Genomic DNA, 17,273 nt, shown 5'->3' on the forward strand with positions numbered 1-17,273 from the left:
TGGGCAGATTCCCCCCCAGTATTCCATATGTCGCCTTACGGAGGAAGTGCTAGTGTTGTGTTTATGCTGCTGAGGGGTAGGCAGAGGGGGCGGATGCATGGAGACAGTAGTCTGTTTCCGCCTGGGGGAGGGAGCCAGGGTGGGTGGGGGGCCACAGCGGTGTATGCAGGTGGGAATGCGGTCCCCCCCCCCACCTGGCACTGTCTGTCAGTCCTTTGTGCTGCTGCCTGCAGGCCTCCCTCACCGCCCAGCGGTCTAGTGGCCCCACCCTCACAGCACAACAAATGGAGAAAACATCAAGGGTGTGGAACAGCTGCTCATAAACATGGACATGTTCTACTACCCACTGAGTGGTGGGGACTCGCACACACCGCACATATGAGCACACACACACACGCACACACACACACACGCACGCACGCACGCACACACACACACACACACACACACACACACACACACACACACGCACACGCACACATACACGCAAACATGAGCGCAAACATACACACACATACCATTCTCATAAGGAATCTGTAAACTTTCCAATCATCCGGCTGAAAAAAATTCTGCCCAAATAGGGCACCACAATAAAAAAAAGCCTGGGTTTGAGCTGGTCAGTGGTACCCCTACCGGTAGTCACCACCACCACCTCCAACCACCCACCACCACCCTCACCCCCAACCAAGGCTTCTGGCTTCTGTTGGAGGGTTCTTTTTTCACTGCTAAAATGCTTCAGTGGAAAAAAGCAAATAGCAATGTTTTTCAGCTGAATCTGGCCTCAGCTGGAACCAAACCACAGCCTTGAGAGCAGCCTCAAACAGGCCTCAAACAGGCCCATGACATAAAAATTGCAGGGCAGCACATTGAAAATATAAATATGTTCAGGGTGGCTTTTTGGCAGAACCGCTCCAAGCATTCTCATTCTGTTTTTGTCAAGCGACATGGAGGAACTGGAAAGGATCCTTTTTCCACCAAAAAAGGGAGAGAGGGAAAAAAAGAGGAGAGGAGGAAGGACAAGAACAACAGGGTGGGAAAGAAAGAGGAGTTGGGAATAGAGAGTTGTTAGGAGGAGGAGGAGGAGGAGGGTAGGTGGTTCTAGGAGAGTGGTGGAGCTTGGGAGGTTGGTTGGAGAGCTAACTGTGTGCGTTGTGGCGGTGGGCTAGCAGGCAGCACGAGGACGGCATTCACACTAGGAGGTCCTGTTTAGATGTAGCAGAGCAGAGCCGTCCCTCTCACTGGGGAGTAGCATAAATACGTTGTTGTAAACATCTCCTGGCGGGGGTACGCTGAATAAATAGGCCAGCGAGCTCAGCTGCCCCTATCCAAAGAAGCCAAACCTTCCAACCCCCGACTCCAAATGGAAAAGATTACAGTTTCTATAAACAACAGAATTCCTAACACTATGTCTTCTTTGGAGGTCTAACCCAACTGGGAACGTGGGTAGTTAAAGGGTCTCTTTTTTACCCCGTAAATAAATCAAGCTCCACTTTCTGAATGTTGACGTAGTAAAATAAACACGTTACTTTTTTTTCTTGACTTTTCACGGACGCAGGATAGTTATAGTGAGTGGCTCTATCTAACGAGTTGAACGTTAACTAGAGGTGAACGCTAATGGTTGTTTCTGTTTCATCTGGTTTTCTACTCTTCCTTAGGGCGTGTGTGTTTTCATTTGAAACTATTTTCAAGGGCATAAGAAGTGACCAGTCACATTTGTGTGTCTTTTTGAAGTGAGGCATGGTCATAGCTGAGAAGACTGAACTGAAATGTTTGGTGAAGTATTTTGTCATAGCAAGTTAAGTTGACTTCCCAGAGTAAAACAGAGCCGACTCCATTAGCCTTGTTAAAGAGACAGACACAGGGAGAGTGGAAGAGTAAATGGGAAGGCACAAGGGGAGCATGAGGTGCAGAGAAAATAAAGATACGCTCGATACCAAACTTAAAAGTCACCTTCCCTTCTGAGGTGTGACACCAGCAAAGCCGGAGTGGTAGATTCAGGCGGGGATGAATGAAAGTTCCAGAATGCTATTATCCTTGTTCTTGTTTTTCATAATCCACTCTATTTTTCTTACTTAAGTCTGGACCGCAGTTAAAAGATCTGAGCCCTCTGTTTTCTGTTAGCGTTTAAGTGGAGTCCTCTCTAATTTTCTCATACACTCTTTCTTGTGGCAACCTCAGCCCTTCCTCAGAGCACAGAGAGGCTCACAGAGACCCAGGCAACCTCACAGCTCTGTGGCCCATTACAGAGCACCCTTCACCACGCAATCATTTAGGGCAGAGCTAGGAACCAACACAACAGCTCCATACAACTCCAAGAGAGACAAAGTGAAGGCTCTTAACAGTACTACGAGCATCAAAGGATGTTTTAGTTGGAGCATGTTGAGAGTCTGATTTACCCCCTGCCCTTAACACACAAACACACATTTCTTTCCAGAGCAGCTTCCCATCCACTCTGGTTCCCTTCAGATACTAGACAGAGTAGTTTCCTCTCTGTTCTCATCACAAAGGGACACTGACTGTATATACACTACATGTATCTCTACTACCAATTGTGACCCACTCCACACACTGACCAACAGTAGTAATGTTCAATACAAAACAAGATAGTAGTAGTAGTAGCGCTGAGTGAGACTCATCCACCCAACAGGCCTTTGTTTATCTCTCTCATGTAGGGTCTGTGAGGTGTGATGTGATGTGGCTGACATAGGCAGGCAGGAAGAGCAGGCAGGAAGAGCAGGCAGGCTCCACTGGCCAGCCCAGTATAAACACAGAGGTGCCTTGCCCTCGCCACGGTGAAATTGGAGCTCATTGACTTCAGATATTAAGTTGTTGAAGAGAAAATTACATTAGCGGCAGCAGCGGCTCGGAGGCCAGAAGGGGGACACTTCTTCTCCCCTAGCCTGCAGTGAGACAGGGAGGGGAGGGAGGGCCCTGGCGTTTCTGACGTGTAGGATCTGCTGGCTAATGTAAACACATATTTTCAGGAAGTGGCAGTGCTGTGGTGATAGATGAGGGCTCGCAGACGGAGAAGATGGAGCCCAGGAATTTTCTTCCAACTTGTCAAGTTGCCAGTAGTAGAGAGGGACGGACAGAGGGAGAGAGGAAATGCAGGGGAGGGGAGGGAAAGAGAAGGAAATGGGGCCAAACATAGGGCTTGAGAGAGGGTGGTCTGATTCTACCCCCCCCCCCCAGCTCTGCAGTGTCCTCCCTTCCAGTGTGTCCTCGTGTCGCCTGTTTACTAATGTGGCTGAGTGCTGGTGGCCCCGCTTATTCCCATTCAGAAGGAGCCTTGGTGACTAAATGTTCTCTCTGTGTTGGTTGTGTTCCAGGTACTTCTTTGCGGTGCTGGCTATCCTGACCGTGCTGGGGATCCTGAATGGACTGGTGCTGCTACCCGTGCTGCTCTCCCTCATGGGCCCACCCCCCGGAGGTCACCCCGTCCGATAATGGCAGCTGCCTGTCGCCGGAGCCCCTCTCCCCTCCCATGACCCACCACGGCTACTACGCGGGACACGGCCCACTCAGCCCGCGACAACAGGCCTTCTCAGAGTCCTCTGAGTCTGAGTGCTACTCTGAGACGACTACCACGTCAGGGATAGGGGAGGAGTACAAGTACTGTGACCGCAGTCCTTACATCACCCCTCCTACCTCCCACATACTGCTGGAGGCCAGCAAGAACCCCAGCTTCCCCAAGCTCACGGTATGAAAGCACCCCGGTATTAATTGCTACTTCATACATAATACAGCCCAAATACAGTATGATGTGCAATACATTGTTATTAACAATTAATATCATGATTCTAATCATGTCTGTTATTGTTCTGCTCTTCCAGGTGGTGAAACCGTTCAAAGGGAACCAATCTGTAACTCTTCAGAAAGAACTCTTAAATGAATCTTCTCCGAATGCGGTTAACTCGGTCAGCTCTCAACTCAAGCAGTGGGATAACAAACATGATTGCAATTCTGACCAGGGACCCAGGAGGCAACATTTACCCAGTGACAGGACCCAAGGTCCTGGGAGGACTAATCACTGTGGTCCCAGGTCTCAGACACACAAAGGGCCTCATCAGAACAGGACTAAGATGCCGGCCTATAATGGCGGTACCGTGCCCAGTAGTGCTGTTACTACCATGGTTACGGCCACGGCCTCGGTGACTGTGGCGGTGCACCCCAGCTTGCCGGGGGCCTACCAGGGTTACATGCATGAGGGTTACGAGGACAGTGAATCAGACTGTTTTGAGGACACTAAGAGGACTTCACAATCTTGTGGGAAAGCTCCCCAATCTTCCAAGCGTGAATCCTTGGAGCTTCAAGACCTGGAATCTATACAGAACCACTATCAGGCAAACCAGGCACAAGGTGAGTCTAACACTGAAACTTAAACACACTTTTACATACTTGGACATTCATTTTATGGTAGATCAACATTAGGAAATATTAGAACATTTTCACATTAACATTCTGGTGGTCCCAGGTCAGCTGTCTGTGAATATGTCTGTGTGCGCAGCTATGACTGGTGTTCAACAATGGTTCTCACAGTTTTCTTTCTTCCTTGCTTGTGTGTTCCAGGTGGCCCATGGATCCAGGCAGCCAAAGATTGCTAGACACCCTGCTACCCCACCCTGCCCCTATGTCTGGAATCCTTCTCTGGCTGCCTCCAATACCCAGCCCTTTCTCTTTGATCTGTACATAGACCTCACACAGACAAGAGGATTTATTTGTAAAGATATTAAAAATAAGGTCTTGTTTTAAGAATATATAAATTTATGAGTATATATTTTAATACTAAAAAGAGGGAAACAACTATTTAAAAGAGTACTGTATAACTTGGCTATTCTCTTGTGTAGAGTCAGATATATAAGATGATTGGGGGGGTTCCTCCCTTTGTATAGATTTAGAAGATGCTATATGTAAAACAGTTCAGAGTGAGGGGTTATTAAGATATTAGGTTATTGAAAATACAAGGTCAGTGTTTGTTTTTTTGCTGCTACACTTCAAAAAAATGGAAATGATTTGCAGTACCCCCCTCCCCGATCTAAGTTGAGAAATAACTTGAGATATTCTAGATGTTCTTACACTGAGAGTGGAGGGTGCCTTATTGATTAAGCTCCGTAACACACACACATGCACGCACGCACACACACACACTATGATCTATTCAGATGATCCATTGTTGGTCATTGATTGCACTGTACAAATACAAACAAGCTCAGTAAATCTTTTCTTCCTCTTCTACCAATAACAACCATTGTGCCTTCACAACACCTTCCCTCTTGGAATTCATAAGCACAGTATATATATATATTCAAAGTTGGATGTAAATATGATATCTGTCCTGTTTGTTTGAGAGCATCATTTCATACCTTTTTTTTCGTGTTTAGAATCCCCTGATATGTACAAGACATGTCTTCATTTACTGGTGTGATATGATGCAAAATACTATTAGCAAAACAATAGCATATTCTCCTTTGGTTTCTTCCATAATACACAGGCTGCTCATCCAGAATAAAGCCCGTGTTCAGACAGTAAATTAATATATTACCATGTATTGTTCCATTTCAATCACCTGTAGCTCTGTAATGCTCTGTATGTCTTTATGCAGTCAGCAACTTGACTTGGTGTCACTTTGGGTTGAAGTTTCTTGAGCGTCGTTCATTGTGTCCCAGCTCACTGGCATGTTGCATTATAATTGTTGTCTCGTTGTTATTTTGCAGTCTACATGTTTTATTACTTGAAGGAGCTATGAGAAGAGTTTTATTTCTTTCCTGGGGTTATCTAAGCTGTACATTGAGTAAGGCCAATTTTGTCATCCCCCTTGTCCTCCAACTCAACTGGGGTCTAAGGGGGTAATATTTGACTAATGCTGGTTGTTTACCCAATTCTATTCAGAAAGGGAATTTATATCAAATGCAAAGGGAGGTTTTTGTTTTCTTTTAAATGTTTTGGCTGCTTTAGGTTTGTGGTAGACATTATTTCAACCCTGTGCAATTGTTGACTAGGTAGTGCATTTTGAGCAGACAACTACTCCAAGAACCACTTACTGTGTCATGGAGGAAATCTGTGCTTTAGTGCAGTCTCTCTCTCTCTCTCTCTCTCTCTCTCTCTCTCTCTCTCTCTCCTCTCTCCTCTCTTCTCTCCTCTCTCTCTCTCTTCTCTCTCTCTCTCCTCTCTCTCTCTCCTCTCTCCTCTCTTCTCTCCTCTCTCTCTCTCTCTCTCTCCTCTTTCTCTCTCTCTCTCTCCTCTCTCCTCTCTTCTCTCCTCTCTCTCCCTCCTCTCTCCTCTCTCTCATGCCTCTCTCTCTCTCTCTCTCTCTCTCTCTCTCATGCTCTCTCTCTCTCTCCTCTCTCCTCTCTTCTCTCCTCTCTCTCCCTCCTCTCTCCTCTCTCTCTCTCTCATGCTCTCTCTCCTCTCTCTCTCTCTCTCTCTCTCTCTCTCCTCTCTTCTCTCCTCTCTCTCCCTCCTCTCTCCCCTCTCTCTCTCTCATGCTCTCTCTCTCTCTCATGCTCTCTCTCTCTCTCTCTCTCTCTCTCCTCTCTTCTCTCCTCTCTCTCCCTCCTCTCTCCTCTCTCTCCTCTCTCTCTTCTCTCTCTCTCTCTCCTCTCTCCTCTCTTCTCTCCTCTCTCTCTCTCTCTCTCTCTCTCTCTCTCTCTCTCTCTCTCCTCTCTCCTCTCTTCTCTCCTCTCTCCTCTCTCTCTCTCTTCTCTCTCTCTCTCTCTCATGCTCTCTCTCTCCTCTCTTCTCTCCTCTCTCTCTCTCTCTCTCTCTCTCTCTCTCTCCTCTCTTCTCTCTCTCTCTCTCTCTCTCTCCCTCTCTTCTCTCTCTCTCCCTCTCTCATGCTCTCTCTCTCTCCTCTCTCTCTCTCTCTCTCCTCCTCTCTCCTCTCTCTCTCTCTCATGCTCTCTCTCTCTCTCTCTCTCTCTCTCTCTCTCTCTCTCGTCATTGTAGCTCACATGCAAGCCAGCATTTCTGTGATTTTGTTTTTGTTTAATTTGTACGTTTGTATTATGGACAAAGTTCAGTCGTTCAGTATTGGTCCCATCACTGCCAATTTAAATGCAGGGAAATGTAATAGATTTAAGTGGCAGCTTGGGTTTCTTTTGTACATAGAGTTATGAAAGAAAAATAAAGTAGCTACTGTGCATTCTGGAAGTAAGCAACAAAATAATAAGAGAACAACCTACATTCATTCACTGCTTCAATACAGAAATACCTGAGTGTGTAAGTTATATGAGTGGTCGGGTGGGGGTTCTTTCAAATGTGTGTCATGCCATATAAATTATTTATATAAAAATTTATTTTTGTAGTTTGTACAGATGTTAGTCACTAGACTGAAGTTCTATTTTTAAAGAGTAAATATATATTATATATAATTATATCTATTGTTACAGAGTTGTTTTTTGTTGTTTTTGTGGCGGGGGGGAGTGGGAGGGAGTTGTCCACAATGAGTAGAGGGGGTTTCAGACAGACCCTGTTTTGTTTTTGTTTTTTGGAGAGAAGGGTACACTTGGAAAATGAAGGAGAGGTGTGGCAGACACTGTCCACCATGTTAAGTTTCCTTACCTTTCCTTCTTCATTTAATGATTTGAAGTTGTACTCTTTTTGTCGATGTCTAAAACACTGTGACTTCCGAAAACTATGCTCAAGAAAACCCTTGTGTGACCATTATTTTCCCTCACCTTCTATAGGAATTTAACTAACAAAATAAATTCAAATGAAAAAAAAATCCTGCCTGTTTCAATGTGTCTTTTCTCAATCAACTTTTTCTGTTAGCTTCTATTAGCACAGTCAACAACTTAATGCCTCCCTAGGTCATCTTACGACTTGTTAGTGACAGATCTGTCTGTTGGGTAAATACACAGCCCATTTTAATAGCCCTGCTGACCACGACAAGTTCTCCAGGGCCTAAAGTTTGGAAGTTTTTATCTTGTATTCTTTTGAACTTAACAACATGACTTGGGATATTTAGAGATGATTTAAGATTGTGTCTAGGAAACTCATTCCATCAACCTTATTGTGAAGCAGTGGACACAATCCTGACCTGCTGTCATATCTTTAGACAATCATTCTCTTTCCAGAACTCCTTAACAGTCCACTTAAGGACTCTCCTAGATCAAGCCAATATAACACATCTTAAATACAAATAATGATTTGGTCATGTAGTAACACTATTTCCCCCTTCTGTAGGACTAACAAATGTTGAAACTTCAACTAGCCACCATCCTTGCTGCATGCTGGGGCTGCAGGTAGCCTAGTGGTTAGAACATTGGACTAGTAATCGAAAGGTTGAAAGATCAAATCCCTGAGCCGACAAGGTAAAAATCAGTTGTTCTACCCCTGAACAAGGCACTGTTTGAATGGTGTCAGCAATTTTTATCTTGTATTCTTTTGAACTTACCAACAGGCTGTCATTGAAAATAAGAATTTGTTCTTAACTGACTTGCCTAGTTAAAAATAAAGGTTAAATATAAATAAAGCTAGCTATTGTTTGGAGGAAAGAAATAACCAGGTTAAGTGAGTAGAGAAGACTAGAGGCCTCTCTGACTTTCTGCTTCATTGTTACGACTCCAACACCACTGGCCCACCTGTGTAGATGAAAGCTCAATGCTGTAAATTCCTGTACTTCCCACAACAACATCTCAGTTGTCAGCTACCTTGGGCCTGTCTGAATCTGATATGTCTGGGACTTCTGAAGTTACTATCGTGCCCCTAGAGCCTTGGGAGAGGGAAGGTGGGTGAGAGGAAGGCTCCTTCAGTATTAGCACACCGTGCATTACCTTCAAAATTCTAGGATTTAGTCAAAATATAGGATATAATATAGGATATAATAAGCACTATTTTGTTCCAGAGAAAAGTCCAAAATCTACTTAAAAGCATATGTATTACCAATACGTTATAGTCATCATTTCAAATAGATGAATCAATGTGAAAGTGTTTATTCAACGAGAGTGTATTGTCTACTTTCTATTTCCCATAATACTATTAAAAAAAGTAGTTGAAAAAGTAGCAGTCACTATTTACAGCTGCACAGAAGTGCTGGCAACCATGAAGTGGGAGAAGATGTTGCTTGCTGACCTCTATTGGTCAGTGTTGTGTTTGCTGAACTCCATGGAGTGCTTAGGACTGTGTGACTGCACCGCACCATCTGGTTAACCTCAAATTGTGGTTTACAATTCTCCTCCAAACAGTGTCCAGACAGTCTGTAACCTACAGGGCTCTTCTGTCTCCAACCCAGGATTCACTCTCTCTCACCCTCACAAATGTAGTTTACACCTAAATGGTTGATGAGGGAACCTGAAGTTTTCCACAGGAATGATTATATTGTAACTGTGTTTGTGACGACAGTTTTAAACACGGTAGTTGAAAATCATGTTTTTTCCTTATGGGTAAATAAAGAATGAGAAGTGAATTGAGACAATGCTTACAATATGCACGGCTGGATGCATTTAGAATGAAGCAGTAACACTCCATACTAGGGGATAAAAGCAAAACGTTTCGAGTTTTCCAGTTTTCGATGGCATTGGTTCAATCAATTTCATTAAGATACGTTTTACAAAACAACTAGAAAGCCACGTTTTGGGGGGGTGGTGGTGGTGGTGGTGGTGGTAATGATGATGGCCGTGGAGGTCTAAGGTACACGTTTCACAACTTCCATTGGGAAGCCCACAGAGTTTGGTCCTGACATAGCTTTAACTGCTTCTTCCTGTGGACCTCTGTGACGTAATGTATGGTTTCAACAGTAAGCATCAGGCTGATGGTGGGATTTGATATGGCACTGCTCATTCATGCCTGCTCCCTGCCTGGCACAGCTCTGACTGCATAGGCACTGAAGCCAAGAATCAGACTGAGTGGCACTTTGGGCAGCAGCAAAATCATGGGGGAGCTCTATTCTGTGAACAGTTCTCTCTCTTTATCCCTCCCGCTTCTATGAACTTTATCAAGACAGATTAGTGTTGAAGTTTGAAAAGGGGGTGGAAGGGAAGGATAGCATGGGGGAGAAGCATGTGTGTGCGTGTGTGTGTGGGGAGAGGGGGAGTGAAGCTGTGCGTATGTGTGTCCATTAGGTGGGGATGTGTGGAGGCAGGGGACAGCAGCTGGCACTAGCTGAAAGAACTTATCCCCCTTAAATAGTCAGCAATATGTGGGTGAGATAACAGCTGACATCTTTAACAACAGATAACTAGATCTTGAAGGCAAAAATCAGGACCAACCAGTCTCTGTAAAGAATTGGCTGAGGAGAAAAAACATATGGGGAACAAAAGAGCTAACATGATCTGCTTGTGCATCTTGGGTGGCCTGAGGATGAGCGGCCATTGTTGTTAGAATTCAATAGGGCTGATTAGTAAGAAGTGTATGTGTGTGCGTGTGTGTGTCTACATGCACTGGAATACTTGTTTGAGTGTGTGTGAAGGGGTTCTGTGTTTGCAAATTTGCAGCAACAGTGGAAAAAAGTAGGATGAATAGAATGACCAATGAAGAAAGGAAAAAATTTACTAGTTGAAACATATCTCCCAAATCTCATTCCTTCTGGGAAGTCTTCAATTGGATTAATACCCCTAAAGCATTGTGAAACATTTTGTAACAGAGTGAATAACATCGCTTTAAAGAGGTACAACACAAATTACTAATGCTATAGTTTTCACTGGCAATCACTATCTTAAATAGAGTACGCTACAAATTTTATTACTAACTTAATAGTAGTAGCAAATTAGCACAATATTAAAGTTGATGCAATTTGCATTGTGTTTGTGCAGGCAGGCACCTATGGAATGTTGCTCCTATAGAATGTTCCTCCATTTTGTTTCTTCTAATCAGTCGTCTGACTACACTCCATCACGCAGAGATCAATATTTACAAAATGTACGTCAAGCTAACAAATGTGTTTGCAATTTATACATTCTCTCTGACTGTATGAACAATATGAATTTCCAGGCCGGCCCCTGCAGTGTAAACATGTTTTAAATAAACAGGAACCAACGTAATGCCCTTTTAATTGATTCATTCTGGCCCGCCATGTTTACAGAAGGGCCTAAATATGAGCTCGTAATGCAAACCTAGTGTTTAGAAGTGGTTTGTTTGGTTAAAACAATAACAATTTGAATGCCAGCCACATCGGGGTTGATTGCATTGTGTTTCCATGGCTGGGGCTCCGTTTTGGGATGACAGACTAGCGAATCCCTGCTGGCTACTCTTTTACAAATTACACACCACATCTCAGTGTGACTGGGAAATAACATAAGACTGGGTTCTAAATTCTAAATTGGAATGAATAATCATAAGGTGGCATAGCATTGTACAGTGATCTGGAGAGGGAGAGAAGCAGAGGATTATAATTAAACACATGCAAGTGGCAGTAAAAGCTAATGAATAGTGCAGACTGGCAGGCATTTAATGTGGCCAGCTCAACATGGCGTATAGCTGTGGGAGCTGTACCATATGTCCCTCGCTCTGCGCAAACATCTCAGTTCTGTCCATAAAAAAAAATGCTTGAAACCAATGCTAACAGCACACTGATATGTTTCTGCACTAGCTATTTATGCTCCTTTTTATGTTCTCCCTAGGCTAACATACCTCTCTTTCTCTGTTCTGAATCCCAAGTGAATAGAATAGGATATGTTATTAGCCAAAACAGCATATGTTATATCTTTATCCTAACCGTGATTTCTATAGTCTAAAAACGGCCTTGACTAATCATTTTGAGGAACGCGTCCCAAATGCCACCCTATTCCCTATATAGTGCACTACTTTTGACCAGGCTCCTATGGGCACTGGTCGAAAGTAGTGCACTAAATAGGGAATCGGGTGCCATTTGGGTTTCAGTCCAGGGCTTTGGCCTGCTGTTCTGTTCTATTCCAAACCAGAAGCCTGTCTGCTCTCAGCTCTACACTGAAGTCCTACACAGGGTGGAGTATCAAATCAAAGTTTATTGGTCGCGTACACAGATTTGCAGATGTTATCGCACGTGGAGCGAAATGCTTGTGTTTCTAGCTGCAATACTGCAGTAATAATACCTAGCAATACAAAACAATAGCACACAATCCAAAAAGCAAAAATAAAGAAATTATTAAATATCAGAACGAGCAATGTCAGCGTCCAGAGTAAATATGTACTGTATAATGTATAAAATGGTGTGTATAGATAGTATGGTTAGTATATGAATAGAAAAGGTGTGTACAGCAGTAGTTACAGTATATAGGATGAGCTTTGACTAGAAAACAGTATGTAAACATGATTAAAGTGACCAGTGTTCAATGACTATGTACATAGGGCAGTAGTCTCTAAGGTGCAGGGTAGAGTACCGGGTGGTAGCTGGCTAGAACAGTGATTAAGGTTCAGGGCAGGATACTGGGCGGCTAGTGGTGACTATTTAACAGTCTGATGGCCTGGAGACAGAAGCTGTTTATCAGGTCTCTCAGTCCCATCTTTGATGCACCTGTACAGTCTCCTCCTTCTAGATGGCAGCGGGGTGAACAGACAGTGGCTCAGATCCTTGATGATCTTCTTGGCCTTCCTGTGATACCGGGTGCTGTAGATGTCCTGGAGGGCAGGCAGTGTGCCCGATGATGTGTTGGGCTGACCGTACCACCCTCTTCAGTGAGACTGAGGACCAATAGGGAAATTGAGAAAGACAGAGTGGCCCTACGGACTACTTACCACATGTAGAAAGGAGGGAAACTCTGCTCAAGCATAACAGCAGCTCCAGGAAAGGCCTCTGGAGAAAGACTGTTCAAGTGGGGACCTACACTTCTAACTCTAATACTGAGTGGAGCACCGAAGGTCATCAAAGCTACAAGTCTTACAACTGTAGTTATTAGATTAGGTCACGTTATATGACTGTTATACTTAACTCTACACTACAGTGCATAGGAAATCATGTTGGAAGCTGTAAACATAATTTCTAAAGGCTGACACTGTTTTAGGTCTTAAGGTGCTAAGCACAATGAACTGTTTTCAGCTACAGTGTAATGGTTTGACTTGGAGGTTGAAAAGTATGCCATGCTAGAGGTTACAAATCATTAACCAAATGGCTTTCATCACCTAAATCCATCAGTGGTGGGGAGTAGGTTGAGCTCTTCTAGGAGCCCAGCCTACCTAGCCCCAACCCCAGTTCACCCAGCTCCAGCCCAGATTGCATGCTGCCTGTCCCAGAGCTGACTCACTGGGTGCCCACAGGGCCTTACCACATGAAACATGGGGTCTAGGCCAATGGCCTGTTCACAAAGACACATAACTCAGCAAAAAAAGAAATATCCCTTTTTCAGGACCCTGTCTTTCAAAGATAATTCGTAAAAATCCAAATAACTTCACAGATCTTCATTGTAAAGGGTTTAAACACTGTTTCCCATGCTTGTTCAATGAACCATAAACAATTAATGCACCTGTGGAACGGTCGTTAAGACACTAACAAGTGGCTGAGGTCCTTGACAGACAATTAAGGTCACAGTTATGAAAACTTAGGACACTAAAGAGGCCTTTCTACTGACTCTGAAAAACACCAAAAGAAAGATGACCAGGGTCTCCCTGCTCATCTGCGTGAACGTGCTTTAGGCATGCTGCAAGGAGACATGAGGACTGCAGATGTGGCCATGTCCGTACTGTGAGAAGCCTAAGAAAGCACTACAGGGAGACAGGACGGACAGCTGATCGTCCTCGCAGTGGCAGACCACGTGTATCAACACCTGCACAGGATCGGTATATCCCAAAATCACACCTGCGGGACAGGTACAGGATGGCAACAACTGCCCGAATTACACTAGGAACGCACAATCCCTCCATCTGTGCTCAGACTGTCCGCAATAGGCTGAGAGAGGCTGGACTGAGGGCTTGTAGGCCTGTTGTAAGGCAGGTCCTCACCAGACATCACCAGCAACAACGTCGCCTATGGGCACAAACTGGACCAAACAGGTGGACGAGGTAGCTAACAAAAGACGTTTATCTATTGGTAAGGTTACAAAGCTGGACAGAACAGGACTGGCAAAAAGTGCTCTTTACTGATGAGTCAGGGTTTTGTCTCACCAGGGGTGATGGTTGGATTTGCGTTTATCGTCGAAGCAATGAGCGTTACACCGAGGCCTGTACTCTGGAGCGGGATCGATTTGGAGGTGGAGGGTCCGTTATGGTCTGGGGCGGTGTGTCACAGTATCATTGGACTGAGCTTGTTGTCATTGCAGGCAATCTCAAAGCTGTGCATTACAGGGAAGACATCCTCCTCCCTCATGTGGTATCCTTCCTGCAGGCTCATCCTGACATGACCCACCAGCATGACAATGCCACATACTGCTCGTTCTGTGCGTGATTTCCTGCAAGAAAGGAATGTCAGTGTTCTGCCATGGCCAGCGAAGAGCCCAGATCTCAATCCCATTGAGCACGTCTGGGACCTGTTGTATCGGAGGGTGAGGGCTTGGGCCATTCTCCGCAGAAATGTCCGGGAACTTGCAGGTGCCTTGGTGGAAGAGAGGGCTAACATCTCACAGCAAGAACTGGCAAATCTGGTGCAGTCCATGAGGAGGAGATGCACTGCAGTACTTAATGCAGCTGGTGGCCACACCAGATACTGACTGTTACTTTTGTTGCACATTATTCCATTTCTGTTAGTTACATGTCTGTGGAACTTGTTCAGTTATGTCTCAGTTGTTGAATCTAATGTTCATACAAATATTTACACATGTTAATTTTGCTGAAAACAAACGCAGTTGACAGTGAGGACGTTTCTTTTTTTGCTGAGTTTCTGCATTTGCTATTAACCATATTTAAGATTCATGGAGGGAATTCCCTTGCAAATGGGACAAGACACATTTGTTTCCCTTCTGAGCATGACAACAACCCAACCTAGAAACCTTATGTAAGCCCAAAGATATAGCTGAGGGAAAGGGGAAAACTAAACAGTTGCACAGTTGAATGCATTGAACCTTAATCAACGTCCATGTCGTCGGTGCCGGGGAGTAGGTGTTGTTGGGGAGTTAATGTTAACAGCCTTGCTCAAGGGCAGAAGAGCAGATTTTTCTACCTTGCCGGCTTGGGGATTAGAACCAGCTACCTTTCGGTTACTGGCCCAACGCTCTTAACCGCTAGGCTACCTGCCACCCCATTGAGGACTAGAGACTACACATATCACTTCATTACCGTAAATAGGATCTTCAGTAAATGTTTTGCTATGATGTGTGTAGGGAAGAGATATCTCCAGAATTAAGTAGTGTAGGCCTAATTCAGTGTGTGTATGAAATGTGAAATCATTAGCAGTGCTTGTAACTACTGGTCAAACAAATAGTATGTGGTTGCACCTGTGTGTACCAAGCTGACAAATCTTTTAGCGAAACTACACTAAAATGGGGTGTGGTTTAGCAAATGTGGATGGATGGTGGCAGTAAATTCAGTAAGATGTGCATACAGTGCATCATTCTTGAGAACTGACATATCTAACGAAAAGAACATCTATGAATTCAAAGAGTTTCAGGCAAAATTCTACAAATGCGACAGGTTGGACATCGTGTAAAGAAACAGAGGACATTTCAGGGTAGGCCACAATTTACAAGTATATACAGATTTTCTAGCATGCAGTTCTCTTTATTTAATCCCACTGAAAGACTATGAGTGGACTACTTCATAGCAGCCATGTATGTCTCCTGGTTGCAGTTAGACTGACCTCTGCTGGTTAAAATGCATAATGCATTATGAAACTGCACTCATTTACCAAAAACAGAGCCAATATTTCCAGCCAGCCAGGCAATTGCAATAACAGAACAAAAGGTTCTACAGATTTGTTTTACTAAAAGTGTCAAGAGAATGTGACTAAGGTAAACAATCTTGTGTTAACCAAATAAAACATGATTTAATTGCATCATAGGCAAAGACAATACATATATAGGAATTAAAACTATGCTTTCAGTCCCATGTTTGGCTTATGTATCCATAACTGGGTCCATTAAAAGGATCAGCTTGGTGTTTAGTACTGCAGACAGGACTAATGTTGACAGACACATACACGCTCTTGTTCAGATAACAAACACTATAGAGACAGACAGCAGTCCTGAGAGGATTACAAGAAGAGATAATCAGAGGGAACAAGGGAAGGAGGCAGGAAGAAAAGAAAAACAAGGGCTGGCCGGCGCTCCACTCTCCTCTGATGGACTAACTCACTGGGTGGTTTGTCTGTTTATTTAGTCTGTGGAGGTGATGGGAACCGAGCAGCAGCCACTGCCAATTTTCTTTGCACAGAGAAAATATTCATGTGGACAGCTGGAATCCAGGGAGCAGTCAAAAATGGGGCACTGGTCAAAAGGTAGTGCACTATAAAGGGAATGGAGTTCTATTTGGGATGCATCCAAACAGTCTCAGAGCCAAGAGATACAGGCCCCAGCTCACATGAAACACAGCTCCCCATTCAAATCTCAGCATCTCAGGGGTTTTTTACACCCTCCAAAAATCTGAAACATCTGGAATTTGAAAGGAGACAAGGAAATTTGGCAAAGTAATTAACAATTCAAAGCAGAAATGATCAGTGTTGTGAAATAGTAGATAAGGGAGAATTAAGGTCTGAATCATGAGCCTCCAACAAATGAAAGATTAAACGATGTACTGCAACTGCTAGTCTCATAACTAAATGCAGTAGGTTGAGGTTCTCTGTTAATCCACTATACAACTGCATAAATGTGCCTTTATAAAACCAACAATACTGAACATCACTATAGAGATCAGAGCGGTTCCTGATATCGCTGTATTTAACATAACAAAAATGAACAATATGCTACCAGACGACTGAAGCATACAGCTGAGGGGGAGCGAAACAATTCAAATAAATTCTGAGAGCCAAATAATTTTGACAACACAACATGAGATGGACATCAAGAAGCTATGGAACTTTCAACAACTTGATGTGGCTACGTTGCGGTCTGTTTTCAAATGGTTTTCTAGGCGATCAAAAAAATAAAAGGCACCACAAATAATAAAAACACTGCTCGTTAACCATTATTGAAACGCCTAGTAAAAAAAAAAAAGTTAATTTGTGTTCTATTAGGCCATTGCAAAGTGTTTCGCATAGCACTTGCCTGTGAGAATGGGCAGACAAGACTGCTGGTTGGGGGAGGGTTGGTTTGGGAGGAGGGAGGGAGGGGAGTACCACCCAGTGAGATGGGGTGGGGGTTGTGCTCATAGGAAACAGTTGTGCTGCATGCAAGGCCTCACACCATGCTGTGGGGCCACCCAGTCGCCAGCAGAATTTGTTTATTTTTATTCTTTGGGGAAAATTGTTCAGTGTGAGATGTTTATTAGAGCTTTGA

The 17,273-nt window shown here is 44.1% G+C and overlaps 1 protein-coding gene across 1 annotated transcript in view; it reads left to right on the forward strand.

Annotated features, from left to right (window-relative positions):
* Positions 1-6,018, forward strand: part of LOC106569083 (protein patched homolog 1) — a 30,433-nt gene extending 24,415 nt beyond the window's left edge. Inside the window, 4 exon segments of the mRNA XM_014140071.2 lie at positions 3,330-3,420; positions 3,422-3,700; positions 3,834-4,359; positions 4,570-6,018. Coding sequence (XP_013995546.1) covers positions 3,330-3,420; positions 3,422-3,700; positions 3,834-4,359; positions 4,570-4,604 — 931 coding nt within the window. The 3' untranslated portion in view covers positions 4,605-6,018.
* Positions 6,019-17,273: the final 11,255 nt, after the last annotated feature.

The sequence above is a fragment of the Salmo salar genome, chromosome ssa14 (assembly GCF_905237065.1).
Source record: "Salmo salar chromosome ssa14, Ssal_v3.1, whole genome shotgun sequence".
In the NCBI taxonomy this organism is placed as follows: domain Eukaryota; kingdom Metazoa; phylum Chordata; class Actinopteri; order Salmoniformes; family Salmonidae; genus Salmo; species Salmo salar.